This window comes from Lathamus discolor, chromosome 5 (genome assembly GCF_037157495.1).
Source record: "Lathamus discolor isolate bLatDis1 chromosome 5, bLatDis1.hap1, whole genome shotgun sequence".
Classification (NCBI taxonomy): domain Eukaryota; kingdom Metazoa; phylum Chordata; class Aves; order Psittaciformes; family Psittacidae; genus Lathamus; species Lathamus discolor.
Genome location: NC_088888.1, coordinates 89375372 through 89395449, shown reverse-complemented (window position 1 = coordinate 89395449; position 20078 = coordinate 89375372). Strand labels below are relative to the sequence as shown.

Here is a 20078-nt window from a genome sequence, read left to right as displayed (position 1 = left end):
AGCAGGAAGTTAGCATTGCACCACTGAAGTGCTGTAACAGGTCTCATGGGTACTAAATCTAAGTCAATGCAAAGTCAGCCAGCATAGGTTCAATCAGGCAACTCCTGCACTGACACAGCAAATATCCAGAACATCTTGAACTGCTAGTGGTAGTAACCTTCAGAAAAGGGACAGTAATTTCAGTTATTCCATATAGGTCTGCCTTAGCATGCCTTCTTACCTCCATAAATACTTCCAGCAATAAATACTTCTAAGTACCTTGACAGAGATTTTATATGATGAAACATATGTAATCAGATTCATCAAATCCTAACTAATATTCTCATAAACTTTGACATTCAAATGTGGAAGATACAAAGACTTATATTTCAGTAACCACTCTTATAATTTGTATAGTATTTTACCACCATGAAGAACATATCAAAACTTCAAGGATGTTCACATCTTTATGTTTTCTGTTCCAACATATAAAGCCAATAATTAAATGAAAAGTAAAACAGAATTGTGCAGACTTTCTGATATATCCAGCAAAATGATATCTTAATAAATTATATTTTCCTACTTTAAATCTTTCTATGTGTAACTAAATGACTATATAAAGGAGGTTCAGAATATAATTCCGTAAATGTAATTGAAATAGGGAAAGACAGTCAATGAAGAGTGCAAAATGTAGATGCTTGGTGGTTAATAAAACAATCTAGGAAAGATTCTTTTGATAAAACTTCAGAAAAGGGTTCTTGAAAATCAGACTCTTTCTAGAGAATGATTCTGTTTTACATAGCAGATAGCAAAAACTATCATTGGAAAAATGTCAGTAATCAAAACTGACAACCTACAAATAATTCTGTTACGCATAAATATGTCTTTTTCCCCATATTTTCATTTCAGAAGTACCAAAAATGTGCTTAGAAACCTTAACTAGAAGTTTTACTTAGTGTAAGTAATGAAATATATTTTAATGTTGTTCAGAAAGACTGAGATGCTGCCTTCGTCATGATGCAATCCCTGTCTGTGAGATAAAAGGTACAGAAACTGTGTAAAAAAAGGTTTAAAACCCCTTGTTCTGATTAGATGATATTAGTCTGACATAACCACAGCAGAAACATCCATAAAATCATCCCCTAAGAGGACCTTCAAATTCTCTGCTATAGACAGCCTTTAGTGGTATAACTGCTATCACATCATTGTGAGAATTTCATGTTATTCTGATGTTAAGGTCATTTCAAGAAAGTCCCTTCAAAAGTCGCAGATTCTGTCTTCTTTTCTTAAAATCTGAACAGAATAAAGGTAACCTAAAGTTACTTTACATCAGTAATTAAGTTGTTAATTTTCTCATGACAGTATGACACTGATAACCCTTCTAAAAATTGTGGTTTAATAGAAGAAATTGTTCAAAAATCTAAAAAAAAAAACAATATTCTTTGAAAGATTAAGTTATGAACAACATCTTTTTCAAGTATCTAATACATTTAAATTAGATTAAGGTATGCAGAACTGCAATACTGCACCAGCAGTACCATAAACTTTAGGTTTACAGGTGCTTGTCTGAAGACTTAAGTTTTCTCTCTCTTAAATACATATGTATTTCTATTAAAAAGAAAACAGAATCTCCACTACTTATGCAAGACAAAATAGACTTGGCAGAATAAACCAAAAAATGTACCCCTATGTCACTATGTAGTTCTACTGATGTTTTTTTTAAGAGCTTGCTGTCTCTTTCTAAGAGCAAAGTTACCGCAATGTCCCCTTTACATTCTGTCTCTTTGCCTGATCTGAATGCTTCTGCTTTTATGCTGCACTTTAGATTCCCGCCACTGTAGAACAGGAGTTATCTGAGAATGCAGATCTGTAGCCATCAGAAAGGCATCTTACAATAACATGTTCCGAGAGAGAGTTCACAGCTCTTCCTGAGCAGTTTTTGTTTGTTCTGCTTTGGGTTTTTTTTACAAAAGGCTGTATTATATTTCAGGACATGTATCATTTTAACTGGAGTTCACAAGTTCAAGCTCCACTGCAATTTCTTTTTGAAAAACCGCTAAGGCTGAAGTAGGTAGATAGTCCAGTTCATCACAGGGCAATGGTTGACTTGAGTTTGTCTATTTCTTACAGTTTGTCTATTTCTTACAGTCACAAAATACTCTTGATATCATGGTTATAGAACAAGTTTTAAAAGCATTTTATTAAAAAAGGGTTTTTCTCTTAAACACCTTTTTAGAAATTACAAACACCACAAGTAGGTCAGAGAGCATTGTAGCTTAATAAAAAAAAAAAAATGCACCAGAAAGCTTTGGCCAAATAGCACTCAGCATGAACAGATGTTCAAAAGAAACGTACATTTCAGATTTTAAACCAAATTTCAGAAAAGATGGTAGGATTTATTCTATTATCCATTGACATATCAAGTTTCGTATGAGCTGAAGTGGTGCCAATTCTACTAGTATCCACGAGCTTATTCAGCATGTACTTTAAGTAGTCTCATTATGGGCTGTTTTTTCATGGGTTTTATGGATTTTTCAGCTTGTATAATTACTACTCATAAGCATTTTGAAAGAAGCACCACACATGAAAAAACTCAACATATGACCTGAGACTGCAATCTGATTCAGCGTAATGGACCAAGGAGACTGATAGGTCTTTGCTCCTTAATACAGTGATGCATTTTTCTACTTGTTCACCATTAAGAACTGCCTGCACTGAACCCCTTCAAGGGAATACTTAGAAATATTTGTCTTTCTAGAGTAAAGATATTCTGAAACTTTAATGAAAATTAAAACACAAGCCTTATTTAGTTAACGAACAAATAACATTTACAATACCTGTGTTTGTAGAGGTAAAATGCAAACCCTGATAGTATTAGAGCAAAGAATGGTACCAGGATGGCAGCTGCAACAGAACTGCTGTTTGTACCATAATAATGATTTGAAAGGTCTGTGTCTGCACTTAAAGGACCTGAAATGAAAGAAAAAGGACAGAAATAAAATTCCCAGGTTTTCTACCTCACAGTTTTCTTTTGATTCAAAAATGAAAGAAAATGGTGACTTAATAAAAAAAAAATATTTTAAAACATGAAATAAACAGCATCCTGTATCACAGTATAAATCATGTTAATACCAATTAATAATGTATCAATAACCAGCAACATTGCTTAACATGTAGGGTAACATCAAGTAAAATAATTATGAACTACACCTTTCATGAGTCACTAATTCAGTTACATTAAGCTATATACCTTCTGCAAAAAAAATACTAATACTGCAAAAAGTATTCTCTATCTGCACCTAAGCTTAATAGTAAGCTTAGAAGTCACAGGCAGTCAGACCACATCATCTGGGTTCCTGTTGTGGGTAAGCAGATAATCTGGACTGTAAGGCATTTTGCAGAACCCACTTTTCCATCAGTATGAAGAGAGATTGTCAAACTGCTTAAATAGGTGGCCAACTTGACAATGCAAATTGTGAAGGATGAAAATTAGTTTTATTGTGAAAAATATAGAATTTCTGTAATAGGAAAAAAGCAGCATAGTTTGAGAGCCAAGACCATGTTGTCAGTTTGAAATTGCAGCTCTTCAGAGAACAATATACAGATTCTATTTAAGGAAGAAGAGATCAGGACAGAGAGAAAGCACAGTAAGGATGGGCTGGGACAGATAGCTGGGATTGCTATTCTGTGTTATTTTTGCTGATACTAGTAGAGAAGAATAAGAGACACTGCTATTTACCCCTCAGAAACGCTTCAACCCACGAGTACATAAACACTCCCTTGTTCATTGCAACAACATCAATCAGTCTTTTTAGGACTCTATGAACAGACCACTTGAAAAAGCAGAGACCCAGGCAATTGTGCTGTTTTCATCAGTTTACTAAAATATTTAAGTTGCAAAACTGAGAAAGCAGCAAACCCATCTATGATTTCTTGCAGTTCAAGCTCAATGTGACAGCAGAATGAGGCAAGCTTTTGTTCTCTTAGATATTTTTAAAACTTAGATGTTTCAACTGATATTTTCTGCAGTTACAAAATGTATTAAATACTAGGAAGTAATTAAGTTGCATTTAAAATGAAGACAGCCCCCCTAGAAATTTCAGAATTTCCAGATCTCATCACTAAACATGACAAAGCACTGTACGTCATTGTTTTTCACTACCTTAATCTTCTGTCACACTTCAGACTTACAGAATCACAGAATCACAGAACAGTTAGGGTTAGAAAAGACCTTAAGATCATCTACTTCCAACCCCTGCCATGGGAAGAGATGCCGCACCCTTGACCATGTTGCCCAAGGCCTTGAACACTGCCAGGGATGGAACATTTACTACTTCTTTGGGCAACCCATTCCAGTGCCTCACCACCCTCACAGTAAAGAACTTCTTCCTTATATCCAATCTAAACTTCCCCTGTTTAAGTTTTAACCCGTTACCCCTTGTCCTGTCACTACAGTCCCTAATGAAGAGTCACTCCCCAGCATCCCTATAGGCCCCCTTCAGATACTGGAAGGCTGCTATGAGGTCTCCATGCAGCCTTCTCTTCTCCAGGCTGAACAGCCCAAACTTTCTCAGCCTATCTTCATACAGGAGGTGCTCCAGCCCCCTGATCATCCTCGTGGCCCTCCTCTGGACTTGTTCCAACAGTTCCATGTCCTTTTTATGTTGAGGACACCAGGACTGCATACAATACTCCATGTGAGGTCTCACAAGAGCAGAGTAGAGGGGCAGGATCACCTCCTTCAACCTGCTGGTCACTCTCCTTTTGATGCAACCCAGGATACAGTTGGCTTCTGTGTATTGGTCTTAGAACTGGTGAAGACAAATCTTTTCAAATTAATAAACCTACTACTGTGATGGTTGGGATCATGTTAGGAGCTTTATCACACTAGTGTGTTGTATCTTAATTAACACTGAACTTGTTTAGAGTAGAACCAGTTTATTATAATAATCTTTGGACTTTAGTAATCTAATATTTGTCCTAACACTCAAGGCATGGAAGACCTGTTGGCAAAATTTATATATTTCTAAATGAAATACAGATGGAATTAAGTAGTTACCACAGCCTAGAAAAATTTAAGAAATTTAAATGTTCCTTTGAATGTTTTATTGGTTAGAAGAAATGACAGAAGTTTAAAAAACTGCATGCAGTTATCACTGTATTTATTCATTCTTCCTTTAAAATCACGATCCCCAGCTGTTTTTCCAATTATTTGGAGTAATTAATAAAAATGTGTTAATAATTATATTAATTGTAGTCAGCTTGTAACAGCAAAACCATGGAAATAATATTTTAAATCTTATTTTAAATTCTAACCAAGCACCAAAACAGAAATATGTATGATCAGTGAGCTCCTAATTTATATCTCAAAGCTATTATCATGGCACAAATGATAGATACATTTTAATGAATAAGTAGTGTAAAGATTATAAAATACCTAATCAGAATTCAGCTAAAAGAAAACAGTAGTTTGAAACTAATAAGCAATTCTTGGGATGAAGTTTTAATATGGAATTTAAAAAAAAAAAACACTTTTTTTTTTCTTCTAACTGAACAGTTAAACTAGGCACAAACTTATATTTAGAGAATTTCTTTTTAAGTTATCCCTGTTTGATAACTGCCATTTAATACTTACGACTCACAATTCCTATTCAAGGTGAATATTCTATATCGCTACGCTTTTTAAAGTACAACATGTAGGGTAACCACACTTGAAATTTTTAACTGAAGTTTACAACCTTTAGTTGGCATTGGGAAAGTGTTGGCCAGGCTTGGACCATGCATTTGCTTTCTGTGAATTTTGCTTTTTATTACAGAAGAGAAAATTTGCTGCAATTCTGAATAATTTGATTTTCATTTTATTTATTTATGAATTTTATTTATTCATGTATTATTAAATTTATTTGTTTATGAGACTTGGTATAACCTCAGTTACAGTATTTAGTTATTTTGTTATTCAGTTATATAGTTTGTGTTGAAGAAAAAAAAAGAAAAAGATAATTTAGTTTACTTTCCATTAAAGAAGACATATTTTGTCACTGAAAAACATGATATTTTCATAGAGGGATATTCAGTTATGTAAATGTTTTTCAAACATTTCACAGCATAACAGGGGTTTGTTTAGCCTCATAAGAACAGCAGCAGGCAGGTGAGGTACAAATTCTGAAAATACACAGTGAAGTCATTATTGCATAAGTTGTATAGTTCTACCCTTTAGATGGTTAATGAGTTTTCTCCTTTATACAAAATATTCATAAGGAAATAAGCATTTCCTTATCATTGTTTGGAGCTTTCAAATCCATTCCTCCTGTGACTCCGAACCTAGGGTTTCAACTGTCTGGCACCAGTACAGCATGGCTCAGTTTTAATAAAAGAACTGCAGTCAAAGTGGGAGAAAGTGTGACAGCAGAAGCAATACAAAAAAAATTACAGTTACAGGCAGAAGAGTAATTTTTCAGATGAGGGTATTTAGCAACTCAAGGATTTAAGAAAAAAGTACCAACACAGAAATCAAGTCAGCAGCTTCCAATGAGCAACAGAGGCTGGAACTTCTTCACTTGATTGATAACCACTGCATAGCAAAGACACTCTGGGTACCTCGCTGGGTGTGATATATATAGCCTCATAGAGCATTAGTCCCAGCATACTTATGCATTAATTAACATACAGCTATTTTGTACTCTGAAGCTGTGAGTATCCTGTTTGTATCTAAGTTTCTTTGTGAATAATGAAACTTGTGCAAAATGATCTGGAGAGGAAGGATGACACCTTTACAGAGTGAAATTTTAAATTCACATGTCTCACGATGTTCAATGCTTGGAAGCACTGATCAGTTTCAAGAAATTAATATGTATTTCACAACCATTAATCTAATATATAACAGACAAATTAATTATTCATATTTCTTGTCACTATTTGTTATATCAATGTCGACAAGCAAAAAATGTACTTTTAAGGGGGAAAAAAAAAAAAAAGAAAAAGAAGTGAGTCATTGTATTTCCCCAGAGGAAATAAATATAGTGAAATAAACGTTTGGTGAAGTAAGTAAGTTTCTCACAGAGCCACTTTTTTCATAGAATCTTAAAGGACAGTCCAGACTGGAATGAGCAAGGCCAAGAGTTTAGAATAAACATCTGCTAGAACTGTTGTGGTGAGGCACAGAAACTAAACCTAGCCACAGACATGCAGCCTTTAGAGACTAAGTTATTAAAAAAATAATAAAATAAACAAAAAGCCCCCAGCAATGAATGATTGATTACTTGGCAAAATAAGTTAAGTAATATGGTGTCACAATGAGGGCCCCTTAAGCAGGCTCAGATATAGTTCTAATCTGTTTGACAGACTGATAACAGATCTCTTTGCCCTCTGTGTTATTATCTAAGGCTACAAGCAAACAGAATTGCTTCTGAAAGAGGAAAAACAGTTCATAGATACAAAAGTTCTTTCTGTTGGCATGTCATTAAATTCCAAGACTGGGCATATCCATTGAGCCTGTTCTTTCTCCAGTGTCGCGTGATATGGAATTCTTCATCAAATAGATTGGTCTTCCACCCTTAACCAAGTATTTACCAGTAAATTCTCTTATTTGAAGCATGCTCGAAGGTGAAGAATTTCATATGACATTACACATGCCCCAGTGCACGCAGTTTTCGAACACTTCTGGTTTAGTGTAAAGGCAGCAAATATAAATTTTTAACTTCCTGAAGAAACAAAAATGTGTTAAGTCTTCAGCTGGAGACATACAATATTGCTATCTCAGCAGAATATTCATGAACAGAATAGACTTAAAAAAAGCCTGTTGTCCTTGAATGTGAGAGGGTACAGACAAGTAGCACGAGCCGTGTTGGCTGGAATCTGCTGTTTCCTTTTAGCTGTATGTTTTAGCTGAGACCATAGTCTCACTGTTTTGACATATCAAAGACTGCTTAACAAGACAGATATTTGAACAAATGTTGATGCTCTACCTTTATAGTGCACTTGTTAAAATCAGAAAGAAAAAGCAGCTTAGATATTACAGTGATAAGAATTGCATAAACGTACAGGCAGACAAATAATCTGTCCCAGACAAGAGTTTACTCTGAAGACTGAAATTGTTATCTGGCTCTAGTAATTGGCAATTCTTAGGCTGAGACTCTGAAGGTGGGTGACTAAACATTGTGACTGAACATATATAGCAAATTGAGAGGTGGCCAAGATGAGCAAATCCATAGCATAACTGCTATTACAGCAGTTAATAGAGCAAAGAAATACAAGGGCGATTTGGCAGAACTTTGAAGGACTTTGGGTACAGCACCAATGAAGTAAATGGAAAAAAGGCAATTTATAAAAAGTAGGTAGAGTCTGCTATAAAGATATTGGTTAGGCTGTCTCCTTTCTCTAGCCCAGAACTTTGCTTTATATATACTGTGGTTTGACCACTCTGCAGTAGTTCCAGGATCAGGAAATGCAGATGTCTACACTTGGTATTTGCCCAAACTATTTTATTAGACAATATTTCATATATAAACATTTTACTAGTTTTTATGAAAAAAATAATCTTAGGAGCAGAATAACTAGTTTTTCATCAGCTGCTGGAGCACTTGAGTCCATAGCTGTGATATATATATCAGCCACCCATTTCATATTTTTGATAGTAAAGTAGAATTGTATCTAAATACATATACATTCTGAAAGCATCCATCAGCAACAAGCACTCCAAATGACATTAATAAAATCAGTGTTGATTCTCTCTTTTTAATTTCTTATATGGTTCTAACTGCAATTTATACAGCTGAGCAGAAAGTGTCTTTGAATTGCATGACACCCTGTTACTTTCAAAAAGACATTTCACAGAAAAGCAAGCAGTTGCACTGGCATTTTCTGGTTGCTATACCTGAAAACATAAGATAGTAATACATTAACCAGAGTCAAATTGGGACTTGAACAGATTATTTCAAACATGCATATTCCACTATACTTTTTATAATAGCAATGGCATGAAATAAACATACTTTTTTAAGCTAGATAGATGAGTCATTTGCTGAATTCACTCTTGAAAGACCCCCAAAATATTATACATATTAAAGCTCTATGAACATATTTACCTTGTCTTTGGAGCATAAATTTTCCAAAGTCTTTTCCATGTATATCACCTTGATAGGTAAAACCCCCTCTTTCAAACCCTGAGGATACCTAAAATACGATAAAACAGAAAGAATATTTCTGAAAAAAAGAAGTAAGAATATTTATGCTTAGCAATTTGTTTTTCTGACTCAGAGGAGAAATACGGATCCCAGACTTTCACTTTTATCCCTTAAAATATTAGTAAACATATAAAAATATGCAGTATTTATCATTTTAAGATTGCAACAGTATTAAATAAAGTTTCAAACTAACACATGGGATGATTTTAAAATATCTGATGTATATTGCTGGGTTTTAAAATTCTTCAACTGGGAAACACATAACTGAATTAGTCTATGGATATAGAAGTCTACTGAATTGTCAGATTTTAAATTGTTTTCCATAAAAAGCATTATGAGACACAAAGGAGAACCACAAAGAGTAAAAGAACTTTTTCTTCAAGATTAAATGTAATTTTATTACAGTGAACTATTTCCCAAGCCAAAAAAGTACAATGTTTCTAAACATAAAATTCTCACTTTCATCTAAGAAAACAAGGCAAAACCATGGCAAATTATGTTGATCACTCCACCTTCCTCTTAGTAAACTAAAAATTCTAATGGGAGTGTGGAAGATGGAAGCTTATATACATATTTTTGAAAAGAAAAATAACGTGAACTCTATACTGACATCTACAGCGCTGTATTCCATGCTAGTAATATAGAAATTTGGATAAAAGTTTAGGAAGGAAATCACAAGTTACTTAAAACTCAGCAAGCTTTACCCACAGCAGTCCAATTACTTACATAACCATCTAGTGCCCAGTTGTCATTTTCAAACTTGCTTACAAAAATTTCACTGGGTCCTTTAATCTGAAAAATTTTCAAGAGCAAATGGGCTTCTTCTTTCTTGTAAACACCTAGTAACATGAAGGAGGTAAGACATGTCTTTTAAACATTTTTTTTTTTTAACCAGTTTATTCAAATATCCTTTCAAAGCAAAGTATATTGATTTAGAACTAAAACATTTTCTAGAAAACATTTTGTAATAACAGAATTTTACAACTTGGACAAGATTTCAAGTGCTGTAATAGCAGGATCTTATTTTACTGATCTTTTGCCCACATTGTATTTGACAATAGGATGCAAAGATGGTTTTGTACAGTTTGATTTTACACAGAAATGGGCAAGAACATTTTCCTTTTTGTACAGTATTTCAATAATTCTGAATACAGATAGAATTTCCTTGAACACGAAAAGTTTGGATTTTACTCACGTAACAATATATTGCTATAGTAAATATCAACACTGCAGTGAATGAAAATTTGCCATTTGTTATTTGCCAGCCAACTCTTGAAATCCTCTCCGAACTCTTGGGCTTAAAAGGTACTGATATCTGATAATGTTCTTGCCAAATGTAACTGTGATCAGACGTTAAATTAGAAGTTCAAAGTCATATTTGCAGATAGGAATGCACAATGTTGATTAAGTTATGCATAAGTTCCTAAGTTATTTTTTTAGTTATCTAATTTAACTAAGTTAGCAATCTGTGCCTATTTTACGTTATGACATTATCAAGATAACACTGCTTTCAAGCAGATCTTAATCACTATTGAATAATGGGGTTTTCCAATGGTACAGTTCTTAAAATGCCTATAAACTCTTTGTCTGCTTCTTTAATATTACTTGTGAGTTCAAAACATCAATACTATCCAACAGTCTGAGATGAAAAAATCTCCTCAATATTCATTTGAAGTGGAAACAAATATATGGGTGACCACACGTAAATTGACTGAATTTTGTGCCGACCATTACATTAGTTTCTTTCTTTTAGCAAAATAAGCAGAAAAACATTTTTGTGAAAACATTTAAGTTTTTGCTTGGCAGAAAATGCAACAAAACTGAACAGAAAAAAAAATCCCAAACCAGCTGTTTTAACATCAAATTCTGAACCTACCTGATAGTTTGATCTGTATGTTGGATGCCTCAGTGAATGTGGCATTCACTTTGCTGCTTGTAGTATTGAACCAATCAACAGTCAGAGTAGCAGGCTGTCTTTTTCCTAAATATTCATAAAACCCTTTCCACAGTGAATTTATAAAAAACACATCTGAGGGAACTAAATAAAAGTGGGCAGAAAAGAAACAAAGAAATGAGTTAACTACAACAAAGTAGTAATATTTCTAGCCACACTTAGGTTCTTTATTTTTTTCTGTAACAGCATCAATACAGTGTTCTAAGGAGGTATTACAGTAAAAATTTTACATCAGTAAAAACAACATGTTGGAACTAAATGATCTTAAGGTCCTTTCCAACCCTAACTATTTTATGATTTTATGATTCTACGATAATGACCTTTTCACACAACTGCCTACTGTATACTACACCTGTCCATTACCATACTACACATGTCCATTACTCTTCCCCTAAAGCCCTATAGCTTTAAGGTATGATGAAAAAAAGCAGAAGAATTTTCTGAAGTCAGGGAGTCTGGAAGGAGATGCTGTCTTAGGCCGTATCTTTTGTTTCGTGAATCTGTTAAACATTATGTGTGATTTTCAACTGAATATCAAATTAATATTCAGTTCAATTCACCAGATTCCAGACACAGTTTAGCACAAGTTTCTTGCTAGTAATTTTTAGAGTCCACATCTTTTTGTTGTACAGTATGACCACACCTGTGAACAGTGAAGTTGCCAGAACAGGGAACAGTTTTGATTTAAAATAAAGGGGTTTGCTTCTCTGAAACTGCAGTTTGAATAATCTGAAATGAAACCCCCTAAAATGAATTATGAATTACAGGAAAAGATGTAGGTATTTGAGTCATTCATTTGATGTGATTTCTGGTTTTCCTCTATAGAAAAAATATAAATATTGTATTTTAAATATTTATCTCTGCTTTTAATTAAAACTGCGTGTCTGAAGTTGTTCTCATGAAGGTGAACATCCAGTATTGCTGGCATGAACCTAACAGGTACTATGTAAGACTATTCTAAAGGAGCAAAGACTTCTTTTGTTACATTCAACATCTTCACTATCTAGTTTCTCTATCCACTGTAACCATCAATAATAGTACCATTTGCAAATTATACATACAATTTTCAAAATAGTACCATTGACTCAATATTTACAAAATTTGCACTTGCTGCAGATGGACAGAAGCAGTAGGGAAAGAAAATATATTTCTGCTTGAAAAAAGTTAAAATACAAGCGCTGCAGTCTCATGGATGCTGCTGAGGAATTGGATTCTGACTCATTTCTGCTGAGCCCTTGCAAGGTCCTTGCCTTTCCCACCCACTGTGGGCAAATGTAGAATGAGAAAAAAGAACTGGGTATTATCGAACTAATTCTGCACCAACCGTGGACTCTCCTCAGAACATTGCAAATGGGGAAATCAACAGCTGCTCACTAGAACAGCTTCCTAACTATTTTTACAAAGACTATATATACAAAGCAGTGAGAGCCATGGGAGCCAAACACAATATTGTAGTTCTTAAACTTCACATTGGTATTGTAAGAATTCTTTAGTTGCAGCTTATACTCAATTATAATTTACAGTAAAAATGATAGTTACTATTACTTATGAAAACATTATTACTTATGAAAACTTATTACTTATGAAAACATTAATTTTGACCAAAAAAAAACATGACTTAATAAGCAGAATTTGTATTCAGCTATCCACAGAAATATGAATCTTTTCTGTTACAAAACGCTACTTTAGCAATATTAGCTTCATGTAATCTAAAATACAGATAGCAGCATTCTGGAATTCTACCAGAAGCCAAGAAGAGACATAGTGTTCTACACTAAAGAGAATTCACATTTTTAAAAGACATTAATAATAGTGCAGACTTAAAACTTTTCCTTGTTAATGACAGTCATCTGTTACACAGTTTCAGTTCTCTGCTTACAATTCTCTGCATTCTCAATCATAACATTGTTCTTCTTAACAGTGCCTTTCAAACAGTACTTACTTATCAAAAGTAGTTATAAGTGACGCAATGTGATGTGAATTGATACTGATGCTCTGCATAGTGAATATATTTGGAAACTTGGTCTGTATTTTAATTTGGCATTGAAACTTCAAAATCTGTGTGATAGCAGATTAATACGAACCTTAGGTGTTCAGTGAGGTGAATCTTCCAGTAAATGAAGACAGTATATTAATTATAATGAATGCATATTATATCCTGCTTTATTGTGGGTCTGCAGAAGTAATGCATTTGAGAAGAACTCTCACTAATAAACTCACCAGTAAGGTTAATTATTAGGAGAAATACCTTTTTATCCCATCTACTTTACAGAGTCCTTTTGTGAACGGCCTTGAGTGTGAAGAACTATTATTTTCCCTGCAGCTTGCTACAATTCAGAATATAGAATTGCAAGCTCATTTATTTGGTGAAAGCTCTGCTTATTGTTAAATAAGACAGTAAAAAAAAAAATTAGGCCTTTCATTTGCTGAAAATTATTGAGCCTAAAAAGAACTACACCGAGGATTTCACTGATGTATTTTTCTATTTTGACATTGGCAAGAGGAAAAAGTTAACTGCACACAAATTAGGAAGCCCTACCTTGGAGTACCTTCAGAGTTTCCATGAAATTAAGGCCATTACAATTTTGAAACCTGTTTGGGTTTTTTGTTGTTTGGTTTTGTGATTTTTTTTTGTTTTGGTTTGTTGGTGGTGGTGTTGGTTGTTGGTGTTTTTTGTTTGTTTGTTGGGTTTTTTTGGGTGTGGTTTCATACAAGATTTGCAAGGAAAAGGGCAGAACTTTGAATAAACCAAATCCCAACAATTACAATCTAAGCTCATTATAAGGCTCTCCATTACAGCAATCTCTGATATAAAACTACATCAAGTCTGGGTTTTGTGTATATATGCTTTATCTTTTTTGTTTGACAGCTTTTTTTGTGACATTCACAAAATTTTTACTGTAGAAATTAAAAAAACGCTGTTTGGGAAAGAATTTTATAGAATACATTTTAGATGGCCTCTGCTATTATGAAAGAGCTCAATATTTATATTTCTTTGAAATGAGTAATAATTAAGTTAAATATTGAAAATAATTTTTTTATCCATAACAATCTAGGGTGCAAATCAATTGAATTTATTTAGTTCTAAAACTTTTCTTGTATACAAACCTGGAGTTTTAGTTACTGTTTCATTAACTTCTCTCACTCCTTTACCTACAAGTAAAAAGACAAATTATCACTTTCATGAATATATTTGCTGTTTGTTTTTTTTCTTTTTAAAAATAGACTGTTAAAACAATGCCTGATGGATGCAATCATCTCTTATCCAATAGAGCCATATTTAAAACAGAAATACCTAGTCTTGAATACTTTACATGTTCAAACCTATAGACTTACACAAAACTAGCAGAAAATAATTTAGGTAAACAACATTTTTACTGTGGAAAGTTGTCTGGCTAGCAAAGTATTTCATGCGTTTAGGCGTAAATTTTTTATATCAGTCCCACTGCTATAAAAGAGAGCCTTATAGAGGGGAGAAATACTATAACTAATTATGAATAATAACATATTAAATATAGTGAATATTGTGTTAATAAAAATTTATGTATTTATAACACAAACCAGCAAGTGCCGGGTTGCTGGATTAAGATGACAGGATCAGATATCATGGGAAAGGATCACAAATGGTGTCACTTGCTATATTTCTGGTACACTCAGCAGTTATGTCCACTGACCCAAGATCAAGTTCTGGCCTCATATTATCAGCCACTTTAAAAAGGTTAATGTCCTCGAGCAATTATTGGTCTTGCATGTTTTTTTTCTGAAAATTCACTCACTAGATTGATCAAGTGCTAAGCCCAAAAAACGTGGGGCACTCTGGGAGGATTATGCCTAAAGACTGTAAGACAATTTAAAGCCAACAAAAAAAAAAAAACACACGCACAAAAATAAGAATTCTTGCTTATACAAATATTATTTATCTTTTTTTTTTTAAAGTGAATTTAAAACCCATAAGGTTGTTTTTCTTAATTTATTAATTATATATAGTACCCATGAAAAATCACCCTTTAAAGTATTAGAAGTTTTATGTGTAGATCATTTAGCTTGACAATGTTGAAACAAAGAAGTCTACTCATACATTAATGAAAACTAAAATATTCTTCAAAAATCAAATCTATTATGTGTAGATCATTTAGCTTGACAATGTTGAAACAAAGAAGTCTACTCATACATTAATGAAAACTAAAATATTCTTCAAAAATCAAATCTATTGAGCGTTCTTTGACATATCAGAATTAAAAATCATATTGCAAAATCTTTCCCATGGCATCTGACTATTTTTGCTCTGTTCATTATTTTAAATGTTTGGGTTTTTTTTTCTTAATCGGGAACTTACAGCCATGTTTATTTGCATCTGAAGAGCAAATTTAGCCCTCATAACTATGTGCTTACAGCTACTCTTGAAAAATTCTATGAAATTTATATGGATGTAGATGAAAGTGGAATCTTGTGCAAATATGTACTTGTATTTTAATGTTCATTTTTATTTTAGAATATTTTCTTAGACAAAAAAGCCTACTTGAATGAATCTGAATTCATACATTAAACACTGAATACACTGAAATACTCTTTAGGACTGTGGCATAAACATGATTAAAAGTAGCACTTCATATTGTTTATGTTTTGTTTGCACTTTTAAAGGGTAAACTGATGTATGCACGACTGTGTATTTCCACACACATATTGCCATGTTTTCCTCCAGGAGTTCTAGATGCTGCGCTCACTTTGAGTCCTTTACTGTTTCTTTCATCAAGTCAAAGCTGTTGTGTCATATGCCTCTTTAAACAGTAAGTGGAAAAAATTAATCCTACTCATAAAAATGTCCATAAATCAAACAAAATTGGGCCCAACAAATCACTTGAGTATTTACTTACTTTTACAAATAGGTGATTTTCCTGTCCATTTCATATCTGGTTTACATGTCCGATGCTCTGATCCACCAGCAAGAAAAAATCCTGGCTGACAGGTATACACCAAAGTATACCCTAAAGTAGGAAGATCTATTGCTTTCACATCTACATGTGCTGGTGTCTCTGGCTGCCTGCAAGCATGAGCTGCAAAGGGTTTTTTAGAGTTAGAAAAAGTAGTGGTAAACAGTTTTCTTAGGATTTTAGAGCAAATAATTTGAAAAAAAAAAAATGCATTTCAATTTACTCCCTTTCATTATATGAACTTGGTACACCTTTTAGAAAAGTTAAGTAGCTATTACTTGTAAACTAAGACAGTGTATAGTTTTATTATTGTGGGAAGAATGAAATGATACTATCATACATTCTTAAACAATACACCAAAATTAAATGATTACAGCAAACAGAAAAGTGTTCAAATGAAGGTAAGCACATGCCACTGTACATAGTACAATGATTAGCTCTGTGAATTAAGGTACTGTAACAGCTTCAAGCATAATTTCCACTCAATGTTTTGAAAATTATAGAGTGGTTATTCTGCTAAATAAATTCATTACACGTATGTACTGAAAGAAACGTTCTGTAGTAAGGCTTTGCATTGTACATTGTAACAGATATAGTTGTTTTGTATGCTTCTTTGTGCTCCATGATGTCCATTTATAACAACCCAAAGATAATTTGAAATAGGGTAAAAATCTAAGGTCATTCTAATTAATTACTTTTAGCTTAGATAAGTGCATTTTAATGCAATAGTTATTTGATGTCTTCCAACACATACAGAGCTGTAAATGCACTAATCATTTGCACACCCATGTATAGCCCCCAAACCCTAAATTTAGTTAATTCTAATTTATGATTCACAAAATACTAGACAACAAAATAGCCCCATGCATATTTCAGGACACTGCTTGTTGTATATTAATCCAACACACACACAAAACCCTAGATTAATTGAAAGCAGCTAATGCAGTAGGTTAATGATGGCAGACATTTTTGAGTAAAACTGATAGAATTAATTGTGAACTTCATGAACAAAAATCTGAAAAATCTTACTTTAATATCTGAAATACATCTTTAGTCTTAGAATAGGAAACAAAAACATTTAAAAATACTGTTTTAAATAAAGTTTAGTTTTCTGGAGCATATAATTTATTATGAATTTCCACATGCATCACTTTGTAACTCTTTCAAAATTGCACAGTGTTCTTATTAATTAGATAAGAAACCAGACTTACGAATGCATTCAGACTGTATGCCACTCCACGTTAAGTTAGCAAGACAAGAACGGGTGGTAGATCCCTGAATATGATAACCTTTTCTGCATCTGAAAAAGACTGTGCTCCCAACCTAATGATAAAAACAGAATATCAGAAGAAAGAGGCATCCATCATGTGTAGTTAGATATCAAGACAATGATAGGCTACTAGATATATTTTTGAATAAAAATGTCCCCTTTTTACAGTTTCTGGAGTTAAATTTTTTTTCTTTTTTTTTTTTTTTTGGTGATGAAAAGTTTGAGCAATTGATCTTTTATAACATTATCTTAAAGGAGTAAGTTGAAAAATATTAACAAGGCTGTGCACATTGAAAAGTGCTCTTCAGACACTTCAGCTTATTTGTTTACCAGTGTGACAGAAGCAAACTAAATGACTCAGATGTCTCTCTCTATTGCACATCACTGCATACACTTCAATAGAACTTGTCCATAAAGTCAGGTTCGAAGGTTTCTCATCGTGTGTCTCAAGTAAACATGGGTTTTAAGAAGAAGAAAAAACTACGAAGAACTGTTCCACTTGCAAATGAATTTGCCAGAGAAAACTCCAGACTTACAGTGCATTTGTTACTATAAACTTTTTAAAGTTTCTCTTAAAATGTTCAACTAGCAGAGTGATGTTATGGAAGGCCTTCCTATGTTCAACTGTGATACGTATCTAAGAATAAAATGTAATGTAACTGAGAAAACTCTCTTTAGACTTTCACTGAGAATAAAAATGCATGAAAACTGGATAGAAAATTGCATGAGATGAAGATTGTTCATAACAGAATAGAGAGGCTATGTGGCAAGTTCTAGTAAAATAGACTTATTGACAGTATTGACAAAAGTAACCAGAATACAACTACACATTTAAGCATGCAGGGCTGACCAGTAAAGCATTGCCAATTCTTGTATTAGTAATGATGAGCGGCAAATCTTTCCTTACTGATCCAAAAGACCAAGAGAAAAATAATAATGTCTAGGTTCAAGGTAGTTACTGAGTTATATTTCTCATTTTACAGGTAAAAGTAAAAATAAAAGCAGTGCACTCTTTGTATAATACTTGAAAGTAAAACATTCAAGCCATTTGTAACAGTCACAGCCCAGTGAAGCATATAAGGCACAAATTAATGGGGCAAGACAGGATGCTGGTAGATAGCGAAAAAACCCTTCAAAGGCCTGCTGGCTGTCATCATACCTTTCTGTAATGAGGGAAGACTGTTAAAAGCTGATTTATAGAAGCTTGGCTAGGTCATAGAAACAGGAAGACCCACTAATCACATAAGGCAAAAATCCCCAAAACCTACTTCAGTAGTAACAACTGGAGAGATGACTACATCTTGTTGTACCAGAGAGTGTTCTGAGAGTGAAAGCACGTAGCTGAGAAAGACTAAATACAGAACAGATGAAGACATACTACTGTCTTTAGAGGCGAATGAGAAAATTAGCCTTTATGTTCAACAGACACTAGTACAGTGAATTTGCCAATACAGTTCTGGTATTAAAGAAAACTTGTGGTGCAGATAGAAGAGGCAAAGAATTAATAAAAAACCTCAACAAATCCCTATTCAAACTAGGTGCGAAAATTAGAGTTGGTTTTGAAGTGATGGGGACAGGTACAGGGTGAAGATGAGACAACAGATAGAAAGGCAACAGTACCTTTTACTAGAAAAAGAACCACTTTAAGGATGAGGCCACAAAACATGGTGAGGGAAGAAGTGCCTTAGTATCTGCAAGCCAGGCAGGAGCAGAAGATCAAAGCTGACAGCTACAGCAATGACAGCACAACTACAGGTGAGGGAGGGTACCAATAACCAGAGGAGCTTACATAGAGGAGTTTTTGAAAATCAGTCCTACTAAATCATAATACTGTGCTGCCTTAGGTTTAGAAATGAGCAGGAAACCTGAACAGAAAATATTTTGTAATCCAATCACAAATATTTCTACCTGAAGAATCTATCCACATGAGGTTAATTAATCTGTATAACAACTGTGGATTGGTCATTGTTGCATCTACTTTTATTTCCTGTCACTTTTCTGTCACTTGATAAACTAATAACCTGTGAGGAATTTGGAAGTTATAGAAACAGCATTCATCGTACAGAACCTGGACCCAACACATAGAATAATTTTATTTTTTCTGACTGAATAAAATGCAACATGAATTGCTAATTTAGTAAAGCCATTTGCTGAATTTTTTGTCAAGGCCTACATGGCCTTTGGATCGGGCAGGTCTTTGGCTGTTAGGCATTTACTGACTATTCATCAATGTATGAAAGAATTAAGATCATAAAATGAAGTAATTATATCATGTCATATCATATTAGGTATTCAATTTATAAATAGCCCTCCCTGCTTAAGTCTCCTGAAGAACTGAATACATGATATATTGCAAGGTTGCAAGTTCTTTCTTTAAACTGCATAGTTAAAAAAAACACAACTTGGAATGAAGCATGAGTTTTTATTAAAAAGGAGTGGAAATTTCCTAAGGTTTACATCAGACATTTAAGCCTACAGATAAAATATTTGTAATTATTAAATTCATCTTCATTTTAGAAAGCTAATAAATAAAAGAAAGAATTACCTCATAACCTCTGGAACTGTTTTGTATTCCAAAATGTGGAGTACCTGGGTCTGAACACGTATTGTGAGCCGGATCTAATGTGAAATGTGAAACACAACAGATGTTATTACGGTATGGAAAGAATAAAACTTTTTGACAAAGATTAAGTCATTTCATCAATGCCTAGTGAGGACAACAACTGAATTTTTAATGGAATATGTCGTATTTCCAATTAAAC

General features: G+C 33.5%; 1 protein-coding gene across 1 annotated transcript in view; it reads right to left on the bottom strand.

Moving 5' to 3' along the window:
- Positions 1-20078, bottom strand: part of CSMD1 (CUB and Sushi multiple domains 1) — a 1149005-nt gene that overhangs the window by 3997 nt on the left and 1124930 nt on the right. The window contains exons 62-69 of the mRNA XM_065681530.1: positions 19862-19935; positions 17258-17369; positions 15990-16169; positions 14224-14268; positions 11038-11199; positions 9888-10000; positions 9063-9150; positions 2817-2949 (exon numbers count right to left, since the gene is read on the bottom strand). Of these exons, the coding sequence (XP_065537602.1) occupies positions 2817-2949; positions 9063-9150; positions 9888-10000; positions 11038-11199; positions 14224-14268; positions 15990-16169; positions 17258-17369; positions 19862-19935 (907 nt within the window). The remainder of the gene's footprint in view (positions 1-2816; positions 2950-9062; positions 9151-9887; positions 10001-11037; positions 11200-14223; positions 14269-15989; positions 16170-17257; positions 17370-19861; positions 19936-20078) is intronic.